Genomic DNA, 21,734 nt, shown 5'->3' on the forward strand with positions numbered 1-21,734 from the left:
ACTCCCCCTCTGAGGTTCAAGCAATTCTCCGCCTCAGCCTCCTCAGTAGCTGGAATTACAGGCACCCACCACCACGCCTAGCTAGTTTTTTTACATTTTTAGTAGAGACAGGTCTTGGCTAAGCTTGTTTTGAACTCCTGACATTGTGATCCACCTGCCTCGGCCTCCCAAAATGCTGGGATTACAGGCGTGAGAAACCGTGCCCAGCCTAGTTTATTTTTCTATGTACACCTATAGACAGATGCCCAGGCTGTGTCTCCACCATGGTGTGATTCTAGGCATGCCCTGGGAGGCCCAGAATCTGAGATGTCTGAGCTGATGTCACTGGTGGGGAAATGCTTAGAAAGAAAGAGCAATCCTGAGTTGGCTTCAAGGTACAGATTTGCTCCCACATTTCTCTTTTATTTTCCTTTGGTGTCTGTTCCCTCTGCGTTTATGTTTATGCTCAGCAGTGGAGATATAAGATAAAGAAGATTCTGTCTGTCCTGAGAGACTCACAGTCTGGCAGAACTTCCTACCCCACTAGTAGGAAGCCTCTTAGAGGTCCCTGGATTCCTGCTCTTCTCTATTGCTCTCCTAAATTGTGAGGTTAAAGACCATTTTAAGAATCTTATGAAGTTATGGATTCTCTCCCCTTCCTCCAAATGCAGACATATTCAATATTTTGCATAAAACTCCCAGGGGTTTACAGACCTGGTGAAGCCCATCCACAAAATCCACAAGCTCCATTACAAAAAAAAAAAAAACCCAACAAGTATGAGAAGGGGGAAGAAACTTAAAATGGAATACAAATAGAAACCAATGCATCCTTTTGTAGCTCATCATCTTGATGACTGGGTTTTCACACACATGTGAGATGTGCCTCCTGCAAACCCTAAGACATCAGCACGTTACCTGACATGAAAAAAAGAAATGAACTTAGCTCTATTTTAATTAACTCTATTGCAAACAAATAATATTAAGATGCTGAAGGGAGGATAAAACCAAACAAACAAGCCCAACAAATATTTAATTCTAGTTAGAAGGATTTTTTTCTGTAGTGATATGGGTTAGCGGTTCTGAAATACCTTTTGTGTGCTGTAGAGTTGGGCACATGAGTAAATGTACTGAGAATATTGGAAGCTAGTTCTTGCTGTTGGAGAGAGTTATAAATATGGAGAAAGGGAGGACTAAAATGAATTTTGTGGTGTCGAGTTGGAACTAGAGGTATCTATATGAATCCATGATTTTGTGTGTATGTGTGTGTGCGTGTGTATACAGATGTAGAAATTAAGATATGTATATTTCTTAGCTCTGTGGGCTAAAGGGCTTAGAAGTGGACACTATGGTAGCATTGAGTACACCTGGCACTCGAATCTTGGTTTCTAAATACCATTTTGTACTGAAAAAAAAAAAAAAAAACTAGGGCTCCTTGGAGAAATGGCTAATTCTAGGGCTGAGAGGGGGAAAGTACAAGATAAGCTTAGAATATCATATTGTGCCAGAAAGCAAGGAAGTGCTTTTTAAAAAATGGAGATATGAAAAAAGAACACAGGAATCAGAAGGGACCCCCATTGGCCAAATCTGGGACTATTTGAACATCAGAATAAATAATGGTAATTCTTTATTATCATTACAGTGGTATTATATGACAATATTACAGTGGTAATATCACTATAGAATAGCCATAGAATAAAATAATCTATGAGTTCATACAAATATAAATAAATGAAGGAGAAAGGATAGCTCTCTCTTATAGTAGAAATGATGAAGTCAGAATATCATCTTTGTGCAACCATGATTTAGACAAGAATTATCAATGGATGCTAAAACTAGTGGGTAGAAGTTTGATAAAGAAGAGTATATGTACAAAGATTCCGAGCACCTCCATGAAAATAACTTGTTGATTACAAAGGGAAAATTAGTAACTCCACGGTGAGTTAATCTGATGAACACAACCATAACCATTTAACCACAGTTAACAATACCAATAAAGAGATGCACTGACCTCACTGCCTTGAAAACGACTCCATATCATTTCTATGGTACACCTGCCAAAACTGTATAACCTTAACCTAATTATGAGGCAGCATCAAACAAACCAAACTGAAGGACATACTACCTAACAACTGGCCTGTAATCTAAAAACAAAAAAATCAAATTCATGAAAGGTAAGGGAAGGCTGAGAACCTGATCTAAATGAAAGAAGACTTAAGAGATATGAACAGTAAATGCAAAGTGTGATCATTAATTGGATGCTGGATCAGAAAAAAAAAAACAGCTATGAAGGACATTATTGGAGCAATTGGTGAAATTTAAATATAAACTATAGCTCAGATAAGCATTTCGTATCAATGTTACAAATTCCCTGATTTCCATACACATGTTGGGGTTACGTAAGAGAAAATCTTGCCTTTTCAGACCGAGTCGCCTTGTTGTTGTCGTGGAGATTTTCCTGCTATTGCTGCTGCCGCGGCCGCCACTACCACTGGGCTCATTTGCCCTGACCCCTTCCCACCGCCCCGCCCCCAGCCCCACACAAGATGTCAGAGGATTTAGCAAAGCAGCTGGCAAGCTACAAAGCTCAGCTCCAGCAAGTTGAAGCTGCATTATCTGGAAATGGAGAAAATGAAGATTTGCTAAACTTGAAGAAAGATTTACAAGAAGTTATAGAACTAACCAAAGACCTTCTGTCAACTCAGCCTTCTGAGATGCTTGCAAGTTCAGACAGTTTTGCTTCTACTCAACCTACTCATTCATGGAAAGTAGGAGACAAGTGTATGGCAATCTGGAGTGAAGATGGATAGTGTTATGAAGCGGAGATTGAAGAGATAGATGAAGAAAATGGCACCACTGCACTCACTTTTGCTGGTTATGGCAATGCTGAAGTGACTTCACTGTTGAACCTCAAGCCTGTAGAAGAAGGAAGGAAGGCAAAGGAGGACAGTGGTAACAAACCCGTGTCAAAAAAAGAAATGATTGCCCAGCAGCATGAATATAAAAAGAAGAAGGCTTTGAAAAAAGCTCAGAGAATAAAAGAACTTGAGCAGGAAAGAGAGGACCAGAAAGTGAAATGGCAATAATTCAACAACAGAGCCTATTCCAAAAGCAAAAAAGGCCAGGCAAAGAGGAGTATTTTTGCTTTACCTGAGAGTGTGACTGGCAAAGTTGGAGTAGGAACTTGTGGAATTGCCGATAAACCTATGACACAATATCAAGATACCTCTATATATAATGTCAGGCATTTGATGCCTCAATAATCAGAAAAACTGTTGGATTTCATCTCTGCAGGGCTTTACATTTACCTTTTTATCCTTATATTTTTCTAAAGGTAAATTATTTGTTAGATGAGTAAGCAAGATACCATTGTCGTCATTGGTTGACTTCACTAGAATGAAACGTGAAGAAATTGCATTTGATAACTGCTATTTGTTTAACTTTTCTCGTTATCAGTACCACGGTTCCCTCAAAGTTTGTTGAATAAAGCAACTTTTGTAGATGCTGTTTCATACAGCACTTAGATGAATTATTCATCTTCCTAATATCAGGCGCCTACTTAACCTATGGTATGTACTTTTTGTAAGCTGTAACTTGAAATTTTCAGATGCTTTGAACTTGACACATACTCTAGCAATTCCTTGGAACACCAAGGCAAAAACACCAACCTGCTAAAGAGATCCTTTCATTTTTCTTATTTTCAACTTTAAAACTTGGCTGTTGTTCAGTTAAGCCTAAAGATAGGTTAACTTGTAAATGGCAAAGTTTGTTTTGAGGTTTTTCCTCAAAAACTTGTTTCCTAGGCCTATCAGGCCATCTCTAAAATTGATCTGTTTTATTTTTATGTACTCTTAGTTTTATGTAAGAAACCTTAGAATGAGCTCCCTTTTCTAAGGTGTTTTTGTGTTTTGTATGTTTGCTTTTTTCCTGTTTTTTGTTTTTTTCATTTACGGCAGTGGTATCATGTTTTGGATGTGTAATGTTTATATGGGAGAACAAAAAGCTGCTGTATAGCCCTGTATACAGTGTAGATACTATTTTTGTAAAAACACAAGGCTAAATTAATGAACAAGAGTACTGACTGTTTCGTCATTAAAAAATTCTTGTATTTCTTGTGCATTAATCTGACCATAATTTCCCTGTATATTAAGTTCATTTAGCTGTTTGTAATTTTCGTTAATTAGATCAAGTTGTCTGCATTTGTTGGTGTAAGTGAACATCACAATTATCCTGAGTTGAGTTTAAGCCAGATACATGCATAGAAAAGGGTCTTCCTATTAATGGAAGAAGGTAATTTTTAGGATGTATATTATTTCAGTTTTGTATGTTTAACTTTTATTAAATAAAGTGTTTTTAAAATTAAAAAAAATCCTTGGTCTTAGGAAATACTGACATATTTATGGATAAAGGGGGCATAAATAGTTCAGAAAAAAATATGTGTATGCACATATATGGATTGATAGACGATAGATCCAATGGGGCAAAATTATAGCAATTAGTGAATCTGGTAAAGAATATACTGTTTCTGCAACTTTTCTGTAAAAGTGTGAAATTATATAAAAATTAAAAAGTAGATAAAAACAGTATTTGCTGTAAGCTGGAACTCTTTTTTTTGGAGGCAGAGTCTTGCTGTGTCATGTATGCTGGAGTGCAGTGGTGCAACCTTGGCTTACTGCAACCTCCCAGGGTCAAGAGATTCTCATGCCTCAGCCTCCTGAGTAGCTGGGACTACAGGCATGTGCCACCACACCTGGCTAATTTTTGTATTTTAGTGGAGAAGGGGTTTTACTATGTTGGCCAGGCTGGTCTCAAACTTCTGACTTCAGGTGATCCGCCCACCTCAGTCTCACAAAGCGCTGGGATTATAGGCATAATCCTACCGCGCCCAGCTAAGCTGGAACTCTTACACATTGCTGGAGGGGATACAAATTGCTACGACCTCTTTGGAACTTCGGTAGTATCTTCTAAGGCTAAACACATATATCCCTGTCACCCAGCAAGTTTGCTTTCATATTTAACCAATGGAAAAGGGTGCTTCTTTTCACTAAAGGACAGGTACAAGAATGTTTATAGTAGTAAAAACTGGAAATAGTGAAACACTGGAAGCAACCTGCGATGGTTAATTTTGTGTATACTTGGCTAGGCAATGGTGCCTAGTTGGTTGGCCAAATATTAGTCTGGATGTTATTGTGAAATATTTTGTAGAGGTGATTAACCTTTACAATCAACTAACTTTAGGTAAGGGGAATTATCCATAATGGCCTCATCCAATCTGTTGAAGGCTTTAAAAGCAAAAACTGAGGTTTCCCAGAGAAGAAGGAATTCTGCCTTAAGACTGTGACATAGAAACTCTGCCTGAGTTTCCAGCCTGCTGCTCTACAGAGCAGCAGGACTTTTGTACTTGCCAGTCCCCACATGTAGTCAATTCCTTAAAAATAAATAAATACATAAATAAACCCTCCTCTCTCTCATACATATATATAATTGGTTATATATAACATATATAATTGGCTCTGTTTCTCTGGAGAACCATGACTAATATACAACCCAAATATGTTTTGGTTGTATGAGAGAGGTAGTCAATGAAAGAATGGACACATAAAATGCATCCATATTATTCAAACTACATAGATTATTCAAACTACCCAGCAATGGAAAAGAACAAATTGCTACACGCACAAATATAGATGAATCTTACAGACATAATGTTGAGCCAGACACAGAAGAATATATACTGTATGAATTAATTTTTACAAAGTTCAGGAACAAGCAAGACTAATCTGTAATGACAGAAATCAGAATATTGGTTACCTTTGAGGGATGAAAGTAACTAGGAGGGCACACAAAGCAGTCTTCTGGGGTTTTGGAACTGCTATGTGTCAGCGTGGTAGTTACGTAGGAGCAAATATATGTCAAATTTCATCCAGCTGTGCGTTTTATGTATTTTTTTTTTAAAGAGGTTAAAAAAGAGTACTTATTTTAAATGCTCACTTTCTCCGTCCCCTCTATGGCTAAGCTGTAACCTCTGTACCGTGTATTTCTACATCCATATTGCAGATCCTGAAAATCTACTCAGGCCTTAAATACATGTTCATAACTCCAGTTCTTATTCCTATCCAAAAAACTTGTTTTCCTTTTAGAATTTGCAAGCCATCTAAGAATCTTCCTTCTCTGTAACCCCAAGTACATCTGATGGCCAAGTGCAGTTGATCAACTTCCTAAATATCCCTCCACTTTGTCTCTTCCACTTTTTCCCATCACTGCCTTTGTTTAGGCACCATAATTTCTGCTTGAGTTGCATCATCACCTCGGTGACAACACCACCTAAATTAGTGTTTAAATAACTGAGGACTGTAGCTTTGCCATGCTGACACATAAAACTGACCATCACATAGGCCTAGCATCTACTCCAGTGCCCCCATCTGCTCAATCTATGTTTGTGAAATGAAATGGCTCATTTCTAACCCCAGTACCATCATGTTCCAGACAAGTCTTGGTGTCTGACCATGGGAAGCAAGTAGTTATCATGCATCCATTATGAGTACTGCAGTGCAGAAAGAGGGGGATTCTGGGTTTTAATCTAGAGAGACAAAACACAGTCAGATGAGTACAAGACAACCTACAGGTAAGTTCCCACATGAATGTCTAAACCATCATCAGGTGCTTTTCATCTTCTTGTAATAATTTTTCTCAGGTTCATCTTTGTTTAAACGATGACAGTAGCCCCTCTGCTGGAGTCCCTGTCTCTAGCTCAGGCTCTCCCTGCTCCAGGGTCTCCTGTATCTGGGCTGCTGGTTGAATTGTCCTCAGATATTACTTTAGTCATGTCCCTCCCTGCTCAAGAACCACAAGAGCTCCTCATTAGCTGCCAAGTCAACTCTAAACTCCTCTGCCTAGCTTTCAGGACCTCCATGCTCTGACCCCTCCCAGGGTGATATGACAGCTGTCTTAATATTTTTGAAGGGCTGTCAGAGAGAAGGATTAGTCTGATTTGTGCTGCCCCAGCAAGCAGAAGTATTATCATAGGTGGAAATTACAAGAAAGATTTAAGTGCCTCGAAGTGTAAACATTTTCCTTTCTACTTAGTGTGTGAATGTGGGTGGCAGAGGTGGTGGTGGCAGTGGTGGCAGTGTATGGAATACTGTGTGTGACTCTGACAGAACTTGTTCTCCACTCACCAGTCTAAGGTTCCACAAAATAACAAAATACTGCACATCCAGTATTTTGATGTATACGTTGTTTTTTTATGTATAATTTTTTTTGTAATTTTCAAGAATGAGATCTCACTGTAACCAATTTCTTTCACATAACAGAATACAGTGTCTATCTTTCCACATCATTAATTTTCTTCCATCACCTCAGTGTAAATGGCCATGCCACATTTCATTGTATGAATGTTTGATAATATCAGTATCTTATTCAGTAAGTCCCCTGTGGCACTTTATTTTTATTTTTATTTTTTGAGACAGAGTCTTGATCTGTCACCCAGGTTGGAGTGCAGTGGCACCATCTTGGCCTACTACAACCTCTGCCTCCTAGGTTCGAGCGATTCCTGTGCTTCAGCCCCCCAAGTAGCTGGGACTACAGGTGCATGCCACCACCCTCAGCTAATTTTTGTATATTTAGTAGAGATGGGGTTTCACTATGTTGGCCAGGCTGGTCTCGAACTCCTGGGCTTAAGTGATCTGCCTGCCTCGGCCTCCCAAAGTGCTGGGATTACAGGCTTGAGCCACCATGCCCGGCCCCCTTGGCACCTTTATAATAATTTATTATCAGAAACATTGCTATGGGTAGGTAGACTCTGAATGATCAAAATGAGAGTAGATAGGTTGGTGGAGAGAGAAAGTTCAGAGCAGTGAGACAGCCTGGAACCACCTCCTGACAGGCACTGAAGAGATATGGCCTGACGACCAGGATGCAGGTTAGAGGATAGTGGGGCTGAGACTGTCCCTGAGAACATCTAGGGCTAGGAGGCTTCTTAGAGGTCATCTTGCTTTGCATCCCTCCGGGAGCTTGACTTCACTGTATAGAATCCCTGGCAGGGCTGACCAGCCCCAGCTCCTGTATTTGAGAGCTTGCTGCTGTGCAAGGCTGTCCGTATCATTGCTGCAAAGCTCTGTTAGAAGGTCAAGTTCTCTGGGTAAGGGGAATCGAAGTATTTTCTTTTTATCAATGCTTCTTAAATTTTATAAAATTAGCATGATTCAACTTTTATTGGCTTTTACAAAAGTATTTTTAAATTCTGTTCATCAAAGCCACCTTCTTCTCTGTTTACTCTGACCTACACTTATCTTTCCTGTCTCTAAATCTCATTGTTAATTTCTGTATAATCCAGTACATGTCTACATACTGTCTTGTGTTATTACAAGTTTGTTTCACTCATGTTGGTCTCAGCTGTCCAGTGAAGAACATTTTCCTCTGGCCAAATTGTGACTTATTTTCTCATTTTCCCTGACACATAGCACTGTGCAGGAATTGGCCACTTATGATGGCTGGGTACTGGATTCTCCAGGTGTCACATAAATTATCTGGCATTCCACAGAGGCTCTGGACCTGGGGATGCCCCCAAACACCCACAGTTCTCCTGGACCTGCTGAGCCCCTTGGAAATGACCCAGGTATCCAGTCACTGGCATTGCTAATGTTCAACCTATCACATTATTCTGCCTCTATCTCCTCTTTGACCTCTAGTGACTGGGCCAAGAGACCTGCAGAACCTAATGTCCTGTCCAGATTCCAGATTAAATGTCCTCCAGTAGCTACAGCACAATCAGAGGCTGGAAGATCACTTTTGTATTCTTTTCTCATTATTTGTGAACAGCATTAGAGCAGAGGTGGTCTCTAGCGGCTACCAATCTTTAAGAAATTATCCCGCGTTCTATTCTTGAAAAATGAGCCTTATTGCCATCGTGTCTACTGTGTGCCAGATACCATGCCAGACAGCTCTGTAAAGCTGACTGCAGGGACTAGGTCCTGACAGCCATCTCTTTGCTCTCTTGCTCAGCCCATACTGGGAGGCAGCTACTCAATTACATTTTTACTAGCAAACCCTCTGAAATGGCCTTCTACAATGATATCATCACACTCTTTTTACTCAGAAACCACTGCTTAGCACTATTAACATCTCTCCTCTCCATGCTAAATCAGAGGGGCAGGATAGCCTACTTAAATAAAGCTTAGAACAGGAGACCCTGCTGGTTTCTTGACAGTTTTTTTCAAGTGCATTCAGACATGATTCTCCATAGATATTGAAGGGCTGTCAGGTGGGAGGAGGACAAGATCTACTTTGTGACCGAATCCTATTGCTTCTACAATCCTAACATGGCTCCCGGCTCCATGCCACAGTCCTGCTTCAGACCACCATGCACTTGCCTGGATTACCACAGCAGCCTCCCAACCAGTTGGCCTGCCTGTCCAGTCTTGCTCCTCTAATCCTTTCTCCAGAGAGCCTAAGTGATCTGTTTAAATTGTAAATCTGATCACACCACACCTCTGCTTAAAACTCCATAATGCTTTTGTATGGCCTTCAGGATAAACCTAAACTCCGCAGCATTGCTTTGAAGACCCAGTCTCGGCTTGGCTCTCAGGCTGCATGTCTTGCCCAGACTGTTTCAGTCCTACCAAACCACTTGCACACTGAATCCCAAATACTTTTTAATTCTCTTACCTCTAGGTCTTTGTCTAGAACATAACCCCTCCCCTGTTCACCAAGTTAGCTCATTTGCCTTCCAGGTGTTACCTCAGATGTCACTTCCTCCAAAAGTCTACCCTGGTCATCCAAAGCTACGCTGGGTATCCTTCTGTCTTCTGAGTATCCTAGGTGTATTCTATCTTCTCTCCTGTCGTTTTATCTTGTGATTGCCTGTTTCCATGTATCTTCCTCTCCAGACAATAAGCTCCTTGAGGGCTGGGATTGTTTTATCTATCGTATTTCCAACACCAGTGCTTGGCATAGAGACACTCAATAGTTAATGAATGAATGACAGATGAGCTAACAAGAATAGGTGGAAGACTCAGAGGGGTACATTTCTATGTACTGAAGAACTTGCTAATAACTAGTGACATTAAAAAAAAAAAAAAAAAAAAAGAACACACTGACCTACCAAGCACTGGGAAAGCCCCATCTCTGAAAAGTCTCCAAGCAGAGCCCAGCTGGTCATCAGGGAGCTTCCTCAGTAGATGGCAGTAGATGTGAGATGCCCTCCACTCATTTCCCATCTGTAGGAAGCCACGCTTAGATTCACTTGTGAGGTCAAAAGACTTGGGCTGGGGTCCCAGTTCTGCACTGACTGTGAGGCTTTGGACCAGTCATAGCCTCTGAGCTTTCTTGCTTGTGAAATAGAAATGACACCTGCACTGCCTACTTCAGAGATTTTTGAGGTTCGAATGAGATCACACATGCTCAAGTACTCTGTGAAAGCCTTAAAATAAAATGAAATGTATTTTTTACCATGTAATCTTCAGGACTTGCAGCCTCACTGAATAATTTGAGTTTCACAACTAAAATGGAAACCAAGTGCCACATGTAAAGCACTGCTGCAGGGAGAGCTGCGAATTAGAGCAGAGACCTGCCTCTTCTGCGCTGCACTACCGCCCTAGGGAAGATAGTGGGCATCCGGAGCATCTGGTTGGTTGGGGTCTGTCAAGGGCTTGTTGTTCTAGCCATCAGAGAGATTGCTTGGGGCCTACTACTAATGTCTTAAATCGTCATGAAAATCAGCAGAAAACAAAAACTACAGACATACTCAGTAAACCTTTCCTTTGGGTCCCTTGATTTATGCTTAAAGGAAAGTCAAGAACAATTAACAGCATTTCACTTCCCCTTTAGCAAGACAAACCCAATGAAACCATTAACCATTTAATTTAAAGGCTTTTTATTAGGAACCAGGGGAATGAGCTGCTTATCCCTCTATAACAGTCTAGAGCAGGTCGTCAGGCCCAGGATGGAGAGAGGTTATCAAAGGTGCTGTGGTGTGCTTTGCTGCACGTGCTTAGGGCCTGGAAGGAAAGGTGGTGGCAACAGAGGTTGGCAGGAACTGGTGTTAGTCGAAACACCAAAATCCTGGGGGAGAGCCCCTCTACCTTCCTTCTAACTCCACTTGAGGCGGGAGCATTCCAGGAGACAGAGAATGTGAGCAGGATGCAGCAGTGTCATCTGAACCCCTGGCTTCGTTCAGTGCTACTTCACTTGCCGGCCCTCCACTCTTCTTGCCGTTTAGTGATTAGGTATTTGAAGAACTCATACACAGACCACGCTATGGCTGTGGAGGGGATCTGGTAAATTACTCTAGCTTGCACCCCTCGGAAGTAGGCGGTCACCCCACCTACTTGATATACCGTCCTGAAGGCACTAGCCATGCCTGTGATATGTCCTGTAATGTGTGAGTTCAAAGCCAAGGACTCCTGGGTGTTGAGCAGTGTTTTGCAAACGTCCAGTGGGGTTGTGGCTGCGGCAGCTACAGCTCCTGCGCAAGCTCCAGAGAGGACGTGGGAGCTTGGGTTGTACCGTCTCTGGGGGTTAAAGTGCTCCTGCAGGAATTCATAGGTCATGAAGTGAATGGCTTGGAAGGGAACGTTCATGGTCAGCTGGGTGGTGTAGCTGCGGTAGAAGGCCCCGGCCCCTTCATTTTGCCACACTGCCCGTACACAGTCTGTCACCCGGTGGTATGGTGAGTTGTACATCTGCATCCTCTGCTTGACCACTAGTAGTGCCATCATCAAGGAAGGAAGTGATGACAGCGGCCAACCAGTGATGGAGAGTATCCAGATTCAGAGTCCCAAGTCAGCAGATCAGCCAATGGAATAGAGAGAGAAAAAAGTATGAGTGAGCTGCTGGCTAACCTGAGAAGTCAGCTTCCCTTTTTTGAGAGGAGGGAGTAGGCAGCGGGTTGGTAACAAGTCAAAAAACAATAAACCCACTTCCATCAGGACTTCTGTAAAGCCAGCCAATTCACACACAGGACGTATCTATGGTTTGGGAGCTCCAGAGAGTCTTCTTGAACTAAGTACCTATCTCTAATCTTACCCTCTTACAACTCCCAACAAGAAATGACTCCATGACAGTGAACATTATCATGAACACAGGCCCCTAACAATCCCAATCCTCAGGTACAAAGAGCACCTAACTTCTAAAATGTGAGATGGTGATCCTCCTAGAGGGGAGGAGAGAGAAGTGCTACCAAAGAAAAGATTCTTAGCCAAAAAGAGTTGGCTTTAGTTTTCAAACACCTCCCACTCCCTCAAGTAGATAACATGGTGTGAGCTCTGTGGAGCTTCAGCTTAGCTTTGGCTCTGTCCACCCCATGGCCTTGCCCAGACAGAAAATGAACGTGGCAACAATGCTATCCTCTTGTATTTGTTCATCCTCACGTGGAGAATGTTTTTGGAGAATTTTCCTCCAACTGAAAAGCCAAGACCCCAGTAGAAATGCAGGGACTGAGTTCTACAATTTAACCTTTCATTCCCATCCCAACTAGCTTCATTCCGATAAGAAAGGCAATATATTTAAGTGTCAATTCCTGCAAATCATAAGAGGGCAAAAAAAAAAAAAAAGAATCCATCTTCACCTCTTTGAAGAAAAATGAACCTGCTAAACTTTCAGGACAGATCAAATCTACTACAAAGGAGACTCCCAGGAAAGCCCCAAAACAGGCCACATGGAGCCATATCTTTTTCTAGGGAAGCCCCAAGGATTAGTGAAATCCCAGTGAATCTGCTTCCTGTCCAAGAGGGTGCCTCCTAACTACCAAAAACATGGAGGGAGCACCCTCTAGTGGTAAAACAAGGTAAGAGAATTTCCCACCAAAACTGATGGGCTTTTCTTCTGCAAACTGGAAAGAAACACAGGTGCAGCTGCCCAGAGTGATAGGTTGAGGAATCATTACCTTCTGCAGGGTTCATGGCTGCATCATGAAGTAATGTTGCCACACACCCGGCCGCACCTGCAAACAAGAAAACAACTGCCACATGTAAGGCCAAGAGAGTGTGACCAACTCATTGAAGTCTCCCACTGAAGGGGAGTGGCTGTGCTACACCACAAGGTAACATTAGGAGGTAGTCCAAAAGATGGGGACCCACTGCTCCTAAACTCCTGTTTAAGGGGAAGTATCTGTTCCCACTAACTTTGTAAGGTCACCAATGCATTCCACATCCATGATAGGAAGGCCAGCTCAGGTCTTATCAATAAAGATAGTTCTGAGAATAAACGCAGCGCCCCAGACAGGAAGCAGATACACTGCTGCCTAGGGATGCCAGCACATCACCTGCCACCAGTGGAGGGAGATACGGGGGCCAGGTGGTCAGATCTCATAGAATCTCACCACAGAATCCCACCTCTGTCCTGCTGCAGAACCCATTTGCAGATCCTAACGTTTGTCTATAAAGATCTTTCGTTCAGGTCCTGAACTACTCTACCCCTCACCCTCTCCACACTCAACTTGGTTCCAGCCAGTCCTGAAGCCCTAGGCTGCTATCCTTTCTCTTACTTCCATACAACCTTCTGGTTTCTTCATGCAGTTCCTTGGCCCCACCCCCATTCACTTTGTCATGAGGCTTTGTCATGTTCTCAACAACACAAACTGCCTCTGGTGAGTTAGGATCCTGAAAAGGTGAGGCGAAAAGCAGGGGCTTCATTAGTATCTTCCTTGGGTGGCTGGCTGGGTCGCCTCCAATCCTGCCCTGAGGAGCAGGACACCATACAACTATGAAACATACACTGGGGGTAGTTCAGTGTGTCTCCACGTTACCAGGGCATTGGAAGTTGATGCCAGGGAGATGAGAGGAACAAGTCAAGCTGGTAGGTAAGGGAGGATACTGTAACCCTTTGTTGAGATGCCCCAAAGGAAAAGGCAGGGTTGAAGCGGCCCGTTGTCTGAGAACATCAGGTTTGGAAGTCCCTCCCTTAAAATCTGGCCTATCCCAGCCCAAAGCTTCAGCTCCAAACCATGCTGAGACTGGAAAGCACTGACAGCAGCAAAGCCCAAAGAGTTGGGAAAGTGGGGGAACCAGCACAGGAAGGCTCAATACCATTGGCAATATGGCTATTGCCCCCAGGGTGGATTACATCACTCAATGTCTTTTTTAACTTTTCGTAGCAGGCAAAATAAAGGGCGTGGGCAGGCCCTGCGCCTGTTGCTGTGACGTTCAGCCCCCTCATGGGCCTCCATAGGCCCTCCGTTCTTATAATCCTCCAGAGGGCTTCCAACACATTGCGATAGCGGGCAGCTGGGTCAGGCTGTAGACTCTGCATCCGGGTCTGAAATTACAGCAAGGAGAAGCGCAATGTCAGCAATGCCAACTTCTCGCCCTACCTCAACACACTGGGTAGACCTTCTACATGGAGCTGTGCCCATCTGTGAGAGGGATATCTGACATTCAGCTTATTTCCAATCTATAGCTGATCTTTCTTTTAAGCCTTGGACCTTTCTTTTTCTAGTTATCTATGACCCTGAGAGTGGAACACCATTATTTTCCTTGAAAAAAATAATACCACCATTTGCTAAGTGTCCTGGTACTCCAAAATCATTCAGAGCACCAGCAACAAATATCAAGCTTTCAGAAGTTGCTTTTGTGCCTTAATACACTCAAGCTGACAGTTCTTCACAAATGGATTCTAAATTCAAGTATTTACTGTCTATGACATACTTTATGCTTTATACCTAAAGACTGCCCCTGGCCCTGCTTCATGACCACACTGAGGGGCGGCTAATATTTTGATACTTTTTCAGACTATCTGGCAATGGCGGCTGGGTCTACACCGAGTCTTGGCAGAAGTAGCATTCTTAATAGATGATTTTATTTCTTGGGAAAGAAAGTTTACCCTGAAACTGCAAAGGTGGGAGTGTCTAGCTAGAAACCAATCTAGTCTCCAATCCTGAAGGGCCCTTCCAGATTTCTAATCTAAATTGATTGAATCCCAAAATTGGCATTAGTAAATAAAATCAGTCTCAGTGAAACATAATCCTTGGAATCTCTCTAAAGGATTCAATGATTGGAATAAAAGCGTAGGGTAGACACTTTGTATGATGTTCCTTGACAAAGTTTTGTTGAAATTTGGGAAATTAATCTTATTTGAAACACCTCCCTAAATTAGACCTTTTCTGAAGAGTGTGTCTCCCCAGGAAAATTTCTCTGACCCATCTACTGACCCATTTCAAGGTAAAGTAACATGGAAACTAATAGTTAATATAAAATCAATGTCTAAAAAGAAAAACCAATGTCTGGTGCCTGACACACAATAAGCACTTCTGATTTGTCTGCTGAATGAATGAATCTTTTGTCACATAACTGTATCAGTTACAATCACTGGTGAGCCAATGGGAGCAAGTGATGCCCAAGTACAGTTTAAATTTCTGCATCAATCTAATCACTAGATTCTATTTGGAATTAAAAGCTTGAACCTTCGGCCAGGCACAGTGGCTCACACCTGTAATCCCAGCACTATGAGAGGCTGAGGCAAGCGGATCACCTGAGGTCAGGAGTTCGAGACTAGCCTCGCCAACATGGTGAAACCCCGTCTCTACTAAAAATACAAAAAAAAATTAGCCGAGCATGGTGGTATGCGCCTATAATCCCAGCTACTCAGGAGGCAGGAGAATCGCTTGAACCTGCAAGGCGGAGGTTGTAGTGGGCCTTCGCTGGTTTGAGCCACTGCACTGCAGCCAGGGTAACAAGAGCAAAACTCCATCTCAAAAAAAAAAAAAGAAAAAAAAAGCTTCAACCTTCCTCTTGGCCAATTGGAATCCAAGAGTAATACCTTTCCTCAAGATCATGGGAGAAAAGAAACTAACCAGATGAACAGGTCCCGGTTAGCTGCAAGCAATCCACATTCCTCTGGTTATTTTCTCCTGCCTGCTACCAACAAAAAACCGGAAGCTTAAAAGGTTAGTTACTGGATGGTCAATCAGAAATACTCTATACAGTATCACTTATCACAATTTGACACATTCTTTCCTACTTCCCCCCACAAAACCTCATGTATTTCCAATAAAGGGTTTGTTTACTGATCTTTCACATCACACAAGGCATATAAAATCCATCAGAAGAGTTGTTCATAGAGACTACGGGTCAAATGCTGGCTAGAGCTACCAATAAGCAAAGATAAATTGAGCCTCTTGGCTTATCATGTTTCCATGCATTTATTCAAAACTGATCTTGTATAGGGAGAATGTTCAGAAATTGCATTGCTCTGCCGCAGTTAGTGGTGTATTTGGCTACCAATTCTGAAAGGTTTGGCTTCAGAGGCCTGGAACTCCTCACCCCCAAGAGAAAACCAGATTGTGGGAAGCTACTTTGAACATTCTATACACACATCTAAGTCTAACTCAACAATTCTAACTCGATAAAAATACACCCTTATGGAGAGGACCTGGGCATAAGCTATGCTAAGTATATAAATATGGCTCCCCAAGTTTGTGGGCCAATAAATCTGCCTTTTACAGAAAGATGAAATATCTAAGTAAGAATTTCTGAAAAATCTCAGTATGAAAAACCTTGACCTGGCTTGGAGAAAAGTCAAACAACCCAGTAGAGAGGTAAGTGATTTGGTAAAAGACAAGCCACATTTGAGTCAAAAAGCCTGAGTCTGAGCCTCAGCTTTGCTAGTTGTATGATCTTGGGTACGTCACTTAACCTCTCTAAGCTTCAAAATTGTCATCTATAACAACAGGCCAAGAATGACTGGCTCATAGGGCTGTTGTGGGGATTAAAAGAGATAAGGTATGTAAAAGCCATTGGTAATTTATAAGGTGCTAGAAATATAAAGATCTTTATTGTATTCAAAATGATTCTAAGATATATTTGTTCATATCTAAGAATTTACAGATCATGGTAGCATTGCCTCCTGTATAAGTCATTTCACAAATATACATGGGCAACTAACTGTCCTTAGCCACTAATAAATCGGGGTTAATTTTGTATTTTTTGTTTTCCTTTTAAAGTTTCTCTGTGGCTATAATGATTTACATGTCCCACTATTAATCTGAAGGTCATATGTTCAGGGACAAGCTTTACTGTGAAATTCTGTGCCTTGCCTGGTTCTTGTAATCTGCTTTTGGGAAGCTATACGGAAGGCTTGAGAGTCTGATACACTGAGTTCAAATCACAACTGTGCCACCTAAACTCTGTGACCTTGGACAAGTTATATAACTGTTCCCTAAGCCTCCTTTCAACTGTAAAATAATGAAAATGGTTTCTACTTCATCAAGTTGCTTCACAGATTAAATGAATAAATGTATGTAAGGTACTTCAGATAGTGCTTGGCACACAAGATCACTGAACACTTATTATTAGATGCAAGAAAATCAAATAAGCTAATGTTTCCATTTCCTAACCTTTCACAGGTGAATATGTACAGATACCATTTACATTTGGAAACTGGAGATTTATCTCCCTCTGCTCTTCCCCTCTTTATTATATAAGTGGATATTTGCTTCACCACTTCAGAGCCAACAACAGCAGCTTGATGATAGGTGGGTACTTAGCCAGATGATTTTGAGAAGGGTTCTGACCGTTTTGGGTTGCAGAATCTGTCCCCGTAGATAAAGTCTGGCGCTTGCCTCTGAGGCCCAGAAAAGGAAACTGGGATTTATCTGGGCTCCCAAGCCTCTCCATTATGGCCATGGAAATAGCTGGTTGAATAACGATGGTCTAGCAAGGCTACACTGACTTCTCATGGTCCCTCTCAAGGATATTAAAAGTCAACTTGACCCTGATAAGTAGCTGAGGATGGACAGGCTTGCATGCTAAGAGGCAATGTCAGCTTTCATTTGCAAACACTATGGTTGCCCTTTAGGCTCCAACAACATGGATACCTGCCTCCAGTCTTAAAGACTGGGCTGTTTTCCTCCCCACCATCCACTTATTAAAAGAAGAAGGATAACTGCCGGAACAAGCAAACTGGGAAGCCCTTTCTGAAGGAAGGGATTTGAATTTTACTTTCATGCCTGCACAAAAGCATTGAACATACTCACTGACACTAAATCATACTGGCCTCACCTAGTTTTTCCCTCTAAGTCATTTAAATCCCAGCATTAAGTGCAAGTCAAAATGAGCCTTCTAAAATAAGCTTTCGTTATTGTTGACAACTCCTGAGCATTTTTTTCTCAAATCTTTATTTCCTTAAAGGAGGGCTTTCAAGATATAACTGCAATGTTGTATGACTAATTTTTTAAAAACCAAAATGCCAAAGCTTATGTAAATGAGTAAGAACTGTTCTTCAAAATAGTTACCTTGGAAGGCTACAATTGACTTATTCCAGCAATGCTGTGGTTATGCAAAACCTTTCTGGAACTTCTCTTTCAGAGGTGTTTCCTCAATGGGTTTATAGGCCTCAGAAGTAAAGCAGTCTCCTTGCTTTCAAGTCCCACCTTATTTTGACGCCAACAGTATTACCCATTTTGACCTCCCACTTTGTTCACCATATTTGATTCTGAATAGTCTTTGTTCCTGCAAAATCAATTCCATCTTATCACAGGGCAAAGATTTGCCTCCCTTAAGGACATGCACCCAAATATTCTAGAAGCATTTTTAACAGGGATTTATAAAATGTTTATAGCAACAATAGCACGATGTAAATATATGGAGTAAGGAGATAACCTCCCATTATGTTATAATGGAACAGTGGTTAAATTGGTAAGTTACAGTAATATATCTAAGATAAATTATTACACTGTATTTTTCAAGCCATTAAATAAATTTTCACGGTTTTCTTTGATCTGTTTTCCATTCAATACTCATCCAGAAAAACAGCATCCTAAACCCTGCACTCCACTCATACTGCACTCACTCCCTAATCTAAGTCTAGGGAGCTAGATTATATTAACTTTTGGATATACGGCATTATTAACTCACAAGTCATTCAACCTAGAGTCTATACATATAATGTATGCATCTTTTTTATTTGTACTTACTCGTTTTACATTTCAATGTTGTTACTTCTCATGGATTTTACTGTTTATTTCTATTTCTCCCAATTGACAAGGGCATTTAACATTCTAATGTCCATTTTAGTCAAGTACATTTACCCCATTTTCAATGGATATGGCCCTTGTTAGGAGTTACCTTGTGCTAAAATACTCCTGCCAGTTTACTGTCATTCACAAAGCTTAATGAGCACTCCCCCCATTTCCTTATCCACATTACTAAGGAAAACATGAAACAGTACTGGAATCAGAGGGAGGTAAAAGGGATCTACTTTGCATTTCCCAAGTTGATTCTCTCCTCCTTTTGAATACATAACACTTTCCTGATTTGACGAGGAAATATAAATCAAAAAGCTGCCAGGTTACTGTTTGACTATTACCCTTAACATGTAAAGGAGGTATCGGTCTTTGTCATATCAACAGTCCCCTCTAGTTTACCTCTCCCTCAATTCAGTCCTCACCTTTAGTGGCTGCTACCTTTACTAATGCAAGAATAAGAACTGTAAAGAACAATAATCTGTTTCTTTCTTCACCCAGCTTTCTTCAGAAGGACCTGACTTCTGTACACATTAATCATCCTGCTTGGTTGTGAATGCAATTATACTTTCACAAGAATCGTGTCCTCTTGTTGATCTCATTCCATTGTCTTCATACTTACATCTACTTTCTAATACCGTCACACTTCCTTTCTAGGCAACTTCTCCCTTTTTGTCAACTTCAGGTGGCCAAAGAAATTGCTATCAGTTTCATCTCTCTTGTTTGGAGGCTGATGTGCTCCCTGCACATACAGTCCTAATCCCAGCTCAATTTTCATGTTCAGGAAATAGGTGGGGTATCATGCTTGCTTCACAGAGAAACTGAAACCTTTTCCTGAATACGATCTTTCCCATATTACTTCCAGTCTGGAACTCTGCATTCTCACTGCACAATGATTTCCAATCACTCATGTGTTAAGATTTAACGTGTAAGTCCTTTATCTAGCTGAAAGATTCCAGATTCGGGTTCCTGCCCCGTCAGTAAAGGAAGATACAGTAAGGAGTTTGTAAAAGCACTAGCCCAGAAAACATCTCAAGCCGTTAGATCCATTTCAGGGTCTGGGTCACGCCAGCTGGCTTCACCTTAATCGAGTTAGTAGCACTTACCTGAGCTTCGGGATACCCCATCCCACCCTATTCCTGTTTAGTCCCAGGTGGGGTCCAGGGCTTTGGCTGACAGATTTTCGATCCTGAGTCCCGATTCAGATTTCACTGACGGTTAGAAATAGGTCCTGGTTCCTGACTGGGATCAACTCCCAGCTGGGACCTTGCTTGAATGGAGTGTCGGTTCGAATCATGTGGTAGTGGCAGGAGCCAGGAAGGAACCCATGTCGCCTCCGGCTCTCAGCCGGGATCCTGGCTCCGGACAAGACCCAGGGGTCGGGTCAGCCCCAGGTCTGGTTCGAAGCCCAGTGCAGGTCTCACCTTGACGCAGTCGATGGGGTACATCACGCAGTGCTCCAGGATCCCTGCCACGGCGCCTGCCACCATGTGCGTGGTGACAGTGGCTCCAGCCGGCAGCGCCTCGTAGTCCGGGCCGGAGTCCGGATCTTGACGTACCGGCGGCCTGCAGGCCCCGGCCTCCCCGCCGCCGGCCCCCCGGCCCACGCCCCGCTGCAGCCACCCGTCCAGCAGCGCCGACTCCCCGGGGCTCCGCCCGGGCCCTGCCGCCGGCCCCCCCGCCACACCGCCAGCACCCCGCCCCTCCAACTCCATCCACCCGGGCCAGCTGCGGCGCCCACCCCCGCCGCCGCTGCCACCAGTCCCGCCGCCGCCCCCCGGCCCCGTAGTGTCCGCCTCAGGCGCGGCCCAGAGAGCCCGGGGCCTCCGGCTCCCGCTTGGCCCCGCGGACACGCCCCCCAACCAACCATTGGTGCAGACCCCGAATTAGACCCACCCTTTTCCTGACGTGAGAAAAATCAGTCGGTAGTATTAGCGAAGTCGCCTGTCATTCCTCCGCCCTGAGGCGTTGCTAGCGCCTAAATCCCACCCCTTCCCCTTTGATCTTGGAAGCTTCTTGTTTATTGGTCACTGATTGGCCGACATGTGCGATCAACCCGCCTCTGACTTTTTAGAAGGGCGGGAGAAACTTAAGGCTGAACTTTGATAGGCTCAACCACTCTTGATACTTTGACCGCGGCCATTGGCCCGCACCACGTCGGTCCCCGATTGGCTATAGAAAGAGCGAAGCGCCCAGGGAGTCTAGGGGCCGACTTCGGGCCCCTTGCTGGCGCCTGCAGAGCTGCGGTCCCCGTGCGCGGGATCGCGTCGGGGGCGGGGCGGTGACAGGCCTTCAACGTCAAACTGCTGACGGGCACCGTTACGACCAGCGCTCGAGTGCGCTCCTCAAATTCTGAGACGCGTGGCTGGAGAGCGGGCGGCCCTGGCCCCGGAGAGCCGTGTTCCCGCGGGATCTCGTCTCGGGCATGAGGCGGAGCCGGCCTGGACCGGTCATCCTCTGGCTGGCGCGACCAGCAGCCTGTCCGGGAAGCCGTTGCGACATGCGGGCCGGGAACCGCCTCACAGCCAGGGGGGGACCGCGGCGGCCCGCTAGACTCTTGTCGGGTCTGGAGTGGGCCCTGGGGCCGGACCCAGTGCTCCTCAGGCCCCAGCGCCCGGCACTGAGCCTCGCATCCACGTTCGCACAGTAAACCCAGCAAGTGTTGAATGAATGAGGTCCTCCGGGCCCCGGCTGTCACTGGGCTCTGCGCCAGGCCGAGAGCCGAAGGCGGGGAAGGAAGATGTCGAAATGGGCGGGATGATTCAGAGATGACGGCCGGTGGCGAGGCGGGGCTGGAGGCCGC

General features: G+C 43.5%; 1 protein-coding gene, 1 non-coding gene and 1 pseudogene across 4 annotated transcripts; 2 read left to right on the top strand and 1 right to left on the bottom strand.

The window, feature by feature from the left end:
• Window positions 1-805: 805 nt before the first annotated feature.
• Window positions 806-905, top strand: LOC123567025 (small nucleolar RNA U13). The gene has a single exon (XR_006689733.1). It is a non-coding gene; the product is annotated as a small nucleolar RNA U13 (small nucleolar RNA).
• Window positions 906-2,498: 1,593 nt separating this feature from the next.
• LOC107130878 (survival of motor neuron-related-splicing factor 30 pseudogene) lies at window positions 2,499-4,345 on the top strand (annotated as a pseudogene).
• Window positions 4,346-10,832: 6,487 nt separating this feature from the next.
• SLC25A28 (solute carrier family 25 member 28) lies at window positions 10,833-20,741 on the bottom strand. Of its 3 annotated transcripts, XM_065521254.1 has the most exons (5): window positions 19,554-19,905; window positions 15,764-18,419; window positions 14,001-14,229; window positions 12,860-12,916; window positions 10,833-11,677 (listed from the first exon to the last, which is right to left on the bottom strand). In XM_065521254.1, the coding sequence occupies exons 3-5, from the start codon at window positions 14,221-14,223 to the stop codon at window positions 11,160-11,162; spliced, it is 798 nt and encodes a 265-aa protein (XP_065377326.1). In that variant the 5' UTR covers window positions 14,224-14,229; window positions 15,764-18,419; window positions 19,554-19,905; the 3' UTR covers window positions 10,833-11,159. The 3 variants fall into 3 exon arrangements, with proteins under 3 accessions (XP_065377326.1, XP_005566222.1, XP_065377325.1); XM_005566165.3 differs by lacking the exons at window positions 15,764-18,419; window positions 19,554-19,905 and adding an exon at window positions 20,356-20,741; XM_065521253.1 differs by having other exon boundaries at window positions 15,764-19,905.
• Window positions 20,742-21,734: the final 993 nt, after the last annotated feature.

This window comes from Macaca fascicularis, chromosome 9, assembly GCF_037993035.2.
Source record: "Macaca fascicularis isolate 582-1 chromosome 9, T2T-MFA8v1.1".
NCBI lineage: Eukaryota > Metazoa > Chordata > Mammalia > Primates > Cercopithecidae > Macaca > Macaca fascicularis.